The sequence below is a fragment of the Ischnura elegans genome, chromosome 10 (assembly GCF_921293095.1).
Source record: "Ischnura elegans chromosome 10, ioIscEleg1.1, whole genome shotgun sequence".
In the NCBI taxonomy this organism is placed as follows: Eukaryota; Metazoa; Arthropoda; class Insecta; order Odonata; family Coenagrionidae; genus Ischnura; species Ischnura elegans.
The window spans coordinates 79073637-79081441 of NC_060255.1; the positions used below are offsets into that span (position 1 = coordinate 79073637).

The 7805-nt window shown below is 40.1% G+C and overlaps 1 protein-coding gene across 1 annotated transcript; it reads right to left on the reverse strand.

The window, feature by feature from the left end:
• Window positions 1-468: 468 nt before the first annotated feature.
• Window positions 469-4593, reverse strand: LOC124166461. Its single transcript, XM_046543992.1, has 3 exons — window positions 3583-4593; window positions 3223-3495; window positions 469-872 (listed from the first exon to the last, which is right to left on the reverse strand). Exons 1-3 carry the CDS (start codon window positions 3971-3973, stop codon window positions 469-471), a joined length of 1068 nt encoding a protein of 355 aa, XP_046399948.1. The 5' UTR covers window positions 3974-4593.
• Window positions 4594-7805: the final 3212 nt, after the last annotated feature.

Here is a 7805-nt window from a genome sequence, read left to right on the forward strand (position 1 = left end):
TTTGTGAGAAAGTTTAGCTTTTACACTTTTAAATCAGCTGATAAAGTAATGTTTTGTTAGTTTTATTCCTCCCTCACATAGTTACTTAAAAAATTACGATTATATTACAGTAGATTCCGGTTAATTGGGACATATCGGGACAGGCGCACCTTGCCCCAATTAGGTGAACTATCCCGTATATGGCATAAAAAACGTTTAAATGATAGAAATAAAACTAAAAATATTTATAATTCAAATGAAATTTATTAAACTAAACATTTGCTTAATCAATCTGCGAGAATAGTTTATTTATTAACATTTTTCAATATTTTATTTAAATCTTAGCAAAAAATATTTTTCGCAGCCTTAGGCGACGCTGGATGAATTTCTTTTACTGATTCCTATTAAAGAAGTATTCACGTTTGATTAGTAAAGAATAAGTGATTCCTAAATATTTCTTTTACTTATAAACTAGCAAGTACTTACTGTTCAAATCTTATCTCCTCGTCTGAGAAATTTGTCTAATGTGCCCTGCTGCATTCTCGTCATCCTCGTCGCACAAACAAAGTCGGCACAGACATCCAATGACGACATTGGGCTACCTTCGTTGCCCTCTTGCATAAAGAGGAGTCTTAACCCCTCAACGAACCTCCTTGCATCTTGAAATGTCACTCGGCTACGCTCAGGAGCCATTTCATCTCCATCACTATCCTCACTTTCTGCTTCACCTTGTTGCCTGCATAATATGGTTTCAACAATATCATCTTCACAGTTTTCATCGGTGTAATAGCAGTCCAAATCGCAGTCGATATTATTGAACTCTTCATCATGGCTTGTTACTTGGTGCAGTTTCGTGTTGAATTCAGTTTCAGGTTCTGCTGGAAGGTTGATAACTGCGTTGGAATGTTTGAAACCGCAATAATAAAAACAATTTTGAATGGTTTGACAGGTGACATCTCGCCAGCTTTCAGCTAGAAACACTATCGCCGGCAGAATGTTCACCTGTGAACTTACTTCTTTGGCGGTGGATGACGATGTCAAAAGGTTGTCTTCTATAGATTCTAGTACATAATCAACTAATTTTCCACGGTAAAGAGTTTTCAAATTTTTAATGATCCCCATATCCATTGGTTGCACCAAGGACGTTGTGTTTGGGGGCAGAAATACCAACTGAATGTTTTTTAGCTCACTTGAGTAATGGGATGCACCGTACAATTATCAATTGCAAGAAGAATCTTTCTTGATTTTCGCGCTAATTCCTTATCCCAAGTGGTCAACCATTGAGTAAAGATGCTCGCAGTCATCCATGCGTTGCTATTGGCATGGTGCTGCACTGGTAAACTGTTCATTCTCAGCCCTTTAACACTAGGAGGACGGCAATTTCGCTCAACCTTGGTGGCCGGAGGGGTCAAATTTGACCCCCTTATTTTTTTCTGACTCATCCATTTATTTCATGGGATTTATGCTATGCTATTCATTAGGGATTACTTAATACTTGTAAATAACGACTTTATTCTCCAATCAGATGTATTATTATAACATTTTCTCTTTTTTAAACTATTCTTGTGAGAACCTATTTCTCATGAATGCCAGCAGGTCCTCATTTTAATTTTTTTTTCAGTTATTTGTCAAGACTATTAACCGCTTTTTAGACTACAAGTACAGAAAAACATATTTTATATTGGTTAACTGAGTATTATTTCAAATGACAATAAAAATCATACTTTTTTACAATTTTTTATTTTTATAAGCCATGATTACATTCAAGGGGAACCATACATCACGGAACTAAATTCAGCTGCTGTGCATCCTTAGAAGAGAATCAATTACTTTGACAGCCCACACATGTAACAACCTTTCGCTCTAAAAAAATACATTTGTTGCACACATGTTTCCTACAAGTTTTACAAATTAGGAATCCCTTAGCATCCTTTTTACATTTCAAACGCACTTGACATTTCTTGCGCTTCGCGCTTGCTTCACACAGATTATCATCGTCCTCGATCTGCGATGGCCCCTGACGTGCGAGGGTGTTAGCAGCTGTTAGCTCCTCTACGAGAGTAAGAAGAAACTTACGGCGAGAGATCTTACAATTGTTTACCTCTCTAAAGAGAATCCAAGCATTTATCCCAGCGAGATCCAGAATGTTGCTAAAAGTGTGAAGAGGCCAACGTCGAGCTGCAGGCTTTACTGAATAAAGCCTCGCCATTTGGTCTACTATATCTACGCCGTATTTGTTTTCATTATAAAATAAAACTGTCTCTGGTTTATGTTTAGAACCTAAATTAACGGTCACATTTGGGTGCATAGTACTTACTATAAGAACATTTTTATTTTTCTTGCCTTGATATACGGTGAGTGTGACATTATCCTTTTTCAGAACTCTAGTTTCGTGCAGCTGCATGCGACAGGTTTTGATTTCAGAAGGGATCTCCCTTCGAGATCTGTTGATAGTTCCAACTACACTAGTGTTCTTACTCCTCAGAGTCTCTGCGAGGTAAAGAGAAGTAAAGAAACTATCACAAGTTATATTCCTTCCTTTTCCTAAGTAGGGGGAAATCAACTATAGCACCACGTGATCTCCGAGACGCATATCATTTGGCCTGGAATCATCTTTTCCTAGATAGGGAAAAGCATTTATGATATACTTTTTATCCTTATCCACAGCTAGCCAAAATTTTTGCCCGTACTTATCCGGCTTACTTGACATAAATTGCAAAAATGGACAACGGGCTTTTGTGGGGAAAAGTTGTTCATCTATTGTTACGTAGGGCCCTGGAATGTAGCATGCCTGACTATTTTCAATGAAATTGCTCCACACCTCGGATATAAGCGCAAATTTGTCTGTAGCCAGTCTACTTGGCCTTGTTGATTTTATGTCAAATCTAAGAAAACGCAAAATTTCTTGAAAACGGTCTCTAGACATTGCGGCTTTGCATAAGGGCAAACCCCACTTCACTGACCATAATGATTTTATGGGAAGAGATTTGGCCCCGAGGACTCCTCTCAAATAGAAAATTCCTAAAAAAGCATCTAGCTCCTCTAATGTCACAGACCAATTTTGATCTCCAAGCTTCATTCGAGCTTCTGTTTCGGTACAATTTTTTATTATCCTGAGAATTTTTTCGTCTATAATCAGCCTCCAGGCGCTCGAGCAAGTTTCATTTATAAAGCGCTTGGCATGCGCTGTGGGTCCTGCCCTATCCACGAACACATTTTGTCTCGCAAGCCTCCCAGGAAGACCTTCATTTGGGGGCATTACTCTCCACTCACTACCATCTGCGGCATATAGAATAGTACCTATGCCATTTTCTCCCTCCGATTCTTTACCTCTTGGGAGACACATTTGCGAATCCGTGGTATCTAAAGCTGTCGTCATGACATAACCTCCACGACTCCCACGACTTTTTAGATGTCCTCGTAGGCTCGTTGCTCTCCGAACAGCTCCGATCCCTCGGCGGCCCCTACTTCCTCGAACCGCACGGCCCCTGCTTCCTTCTAAAAGCTTCCTTTTCTCTGAAAAATAATTTCAAGGAAAGAAATAAATATCTACCAGTACTATTTTTAGTACATCACATTCTCATATTATTTCAAATTACTTACCATGCTCAATAGTATTTTTCCTTAGATCTTGCTGAGGGGGTGCACTGCTGTCTTCCAACCTTGTATCGGGGACATCTGAATCCGATTCGGAAGATGGGATGGAATGGTTTGTCAGCAAAAAAGGTTCTTCGTCGCTACTCGAATCACTATCTTCCCCTAAACCACAATCAGAACCCGATTCATTTCCACTTATGTCCTGTAAGGCTGCGAGAAGCTCCTCGTGGGATAATCCTTTCCGAGCCATAGCTAAGAACACGGACAACGAGTGAAGTTCGCTGTCGACAAGTCCACCTTCCAACAGTGCTCGTCTTCGACTGGCTTTTGAAACAAACACTGAATGGTAGGTAGTAGAAATATGAGAACAAATGATGTGAGAAAATGTAATCACCATCACCACGCAGAGACAAAGTTTCAAATCGACGCTCACTAAGCATCAAAAAACTTCGCCAGTCAACACTCCGCCTGCCAAGTAAAAAACTATCAGATTTCAAAATCAACGACGCGGACTTGTGAATGAGTAAGCTTCAAATTGAAGGAATAGACACATTGAAAGTATGAACACACTCAACGAATATCAAGTTTCAATTCAAACACCACGGTGACTGATATTTCAAGTAAACATCAGAGAGGAAATGCAAAACAAGCATGTTGATGTGGCTAAGGAGTAAAATATGGACTTTTACGACTTAGAAGGTATAGAGAGATGAGATCGTGTTTCATTAGAGTATTTTCAAACAGTTCAAAAACACATTTATAGTATAATAGCTATGATGCAAAGAAATGGGAACGTTGAAAACTCTATCACAGGGAGGGGGTCAAATTTGACCCCTCCGGGCTCGAAGGTAAAAGTTAAATTTCCAAATTAACCGTTCAACCGTTTTTTATGAAATTCACCGTGTTCACGTCTTGTCATAAAAGATGAAAAGTCACAAAAATTCAATTCAATCAGAAAAAAATTAAGAAATCGTCAGCAATTTAAAAACGCCGAGGGGTCAAATTTGACCCCTTCGGCCTTCTAGTGTTAAAGCATCGAGGCGTAGCACTTTTCTCAATGACTTGAAGAGTTTTTTAATCACTTATTGTAACAGAAATATTCTAACAACACAAAACAGTGATGCGATCCATCGCCTTTTTGTAGCCCGTTAGTCCTACAGAACTGTAACAAAGAGAGCCATTTGGTGTTGCTCGGTAATACAGTCCCGTTTCATCGGCGTTATAAATGTCATCAGCAGAAAACTTCTGGAGTAACTTGGGCAGTTCGTTCAATTTCCACTCCTCTGCACTCGCAAAATCAGCACTTTTTTTCTCCGTGAGCTCTCTTAAATTTTATTTCATTTCTGGTCTTACATCTAGACAGCCAACCATCTGTTGCCTTAAAATGGTCATGACCAAGTTTCAAAGCTAGTTCCTCAGACTTCATTTTTAGCATCGGACTGCTAACGCAAACCCCTCGTTTGCTCACAATCGAAAACCATTGGTTTAAGGCGTCCTCAACATCTGGATCCTTACCTTGACGTTTGCGTTTTAGGGGTGGTGCTTGCTTTCCAATGTGGCTCCATTCCTCTCTCAGCTTATCCTGTTGCTGCAATAACCGAGCTATCGTCGATTTCGGCACTCCAGTTATCTCAGCCAAGCGGCGATGACTGGACTGGGGTTGATCTTTAATTTTTTCCAGTATAGAAATTTTTTCAGCTAGTAAAAGGTCTTTACGCGGCATTTTACTCAAAAAAGGAGTGTTATTGAACTCTTGGCACTAAAACAATATCACATATTCAAGGTTCTTTTAGATCGTAGATCAGAAGATAAATCCCACCAAACATGCGCACGACAGACACTGGTTTTAGACTGCTCGTTTTGAGTTGACTAGTTCCGAGTGGAAAGAAAAATGAGTTCTAGGCATGCGTCAACTGCTCAGATGGGGATGGAAAAAAGAAAAAAGAACGAAAAAGCATTGTAATATTGTAATGGCAATAGCTCAATTGTATAGGCAGTGGAAAGTGGGAGAGGGGATAGACCACATGAGTCAGTTGAATTTTGTGCAAGATGTCGCAAACAGAAAGCTCTTGGTAAGCAACATTGTTTATCTCGACCAGTCTCCTCTGCTCGACATCGGCGAGTAATCCCTATAATTTGGCTCGTGCCCGCTCGTATCGTGAACCCTCAGCACGGGTGTCGCCACTTCTTATCTTTATCATTGTCCCGGCCTCATTCTATCATCTGCAGCCCAACTGCCGCCAGAGGAGTCCTCTCCTCTTAAAAACAACATTACGTTGAATGAGGTCTCGTGGTCGGAAAGCTGAATCCGAATCCTCTGACGGACTACAAGAGCTTTAAGAATAAGGCAGAGATAGGTATCCTTGTGATAAAAAGGACTAAATGTTAAGAAAACAATGCGAAAAATTTTTAATTTCGTTACGAGCATAGAGTCAATGTCGCCGACTCATGGCCCAATAAAGCGGCATGCTGTCCCAATTAAGCGGAGAAAACTCTAGGATATTCTACGATTTGTTTCTGTTCTACAAGATCTGCCCCAATTAAGCGGCTGACCCATATAACCGGTGGATACATTAACCGGTATCTACTGTATTATATATTATAAAAATATAGGCACTCCTACGGAATGAAATGCCTGTGTTGCGGTTTCCAACGAACAAACATAATAGTCCTGAAGCACAGCCCTGAAGAAATTAGGATTCGTCAAGCGTATTGTGGGAAGATTTTCGGATGAGAAAGTAAAGGAAAGGTGCTATTTCGCTCTCGTCCGACCGCACCTTGAATATGCAGCGAGCATATGGGATCCGGTGCAGAAAGACTTAATCCGCGAACTGAATAAAATTCAAAGGAAGGCTGCGCGTTTCGTCAAAAACTGCTACGGGCGTACAGACAGTGTTACCCAGATGTTAAGCGAGTTAGGCTGGGAGCCGTTGGAGACTCGGAGGCTGCGCGCTAGGCTTAGATTGCTTGAACAATTGAGAATGGATATCTTTAAGAGCGATACAGAGAACATAATATTAGAGCCACACTATATTTCCAGGTCCGATAGAAGTGATAAATTAAGAGAGATGTTTTGCCGAACGGATAGATATGCGAATTCGTTTTTCCCCCGAACCGTAAAGGACTTTAATAAACGCTAGTTTATTAAAGTTCTTTACTAGTTCGTTTGAGCACTAAAATTTTTTTTTTAGCTGTAAACGGCTGGTGTCCTAACACCCCCTGCCACACGCCTTTTAGGCGGCTTGCGGGGTATTATGTAGATGAATAGTATATGCCTGTTGGCAGATAATAATTGCAATCAATTCTACATAACACTAGAGTGCCATTTTGCAATTCATACAATAGTGAATTCTGCAAAAGAATGCGTTATAAAATCCGAAAAGAGCAACTAATCAAAAATTTTATTTTACTCTAGCTAGACCCTGCAGACCTTTGTGTTATTACGGTTTGGCCCCCTTGTACTTGTAAAAATGCATTGTCTGTGTTGAAAACTCCTAAAAAAATTCTAAGAAGCCAAGTCTGAAGCCGCTGCGCTGAACCAAAGGCACATGGACTACTGCTTTGGTGCCTGCTTCAAGAAATTGTATAGTATAAAACCTTGTTCCTTGAATAGATAGTTAGATAGATTTCCTTTCGTTTATTAAACTAGACGAATCTATAAAAATAAAATCAATGACTGTGCTTCATTGAAAAATCATCATACTTAATATATTGCTAATTGAGAAGTTGGTTTGTTTAAATGAGACAGAATGAGAACCTTTGGGTGACGGACGCATTTAAAACGTGAAAGCCTCCGAAAAAAACTCTTGTTATTTAATTAGGCCATTTAATTCCATTATTTCAATTTTTGCGAGTGGATATGGGAGCATAATGAGAAATATTCCGAAGTGCTTTGTCGCTTGTCAAAATTCGACCGTTCATGAAGTATTTCTGGGTCATACTGGCGCAATACATCCCTTAATTCTCGCCGCCCTAATCCCTAATTAGTCTAGTGGCTCCTCCTCTGCTGTTAATTGGAATATCTACTTCCAGTTTCTCGGGTGCTTTCCTCTTAACAATGTGCTGCGTGTTTGGAACGATTTCTCGCCCAATCGGCACGGATTCCGCTTAAAAGCAGTTCTGAGCTCTGGCGGCCTAATTCTCGTTAGAGGTGGCCGTATTTAGCTCTCCGTGCTAACGCGGTAGTTCACTGCATCCCCACGCGTCGTTGTTTTTAGGATTATTTCACT

Excerpts from the sequence above, each read along its gene's own strand:
- LOC124166461 (XM_046543992.1), bottom strand. The coding sequence starts at position 3,973 with ATGGTGATTACATTTTCTCACATCATTTGTTCTCATATTTCTACTACC. Across the intron at positions 3,496-3,582 it reads GAAAAATACTATTGAGCATG|AGAAAAGGAAGCTTTTAGAA; the intron begins GTAAGTAATTTG and ends ATTATTTTTCAG. Across the intron at positions 873-3,222 it reads AGTAATGCCCCCAAATGAAG|TTATCAACCTTCCAGCAGAA; the intron begins GTCTTCCTGGGA and ends ATTCCAACGCAG.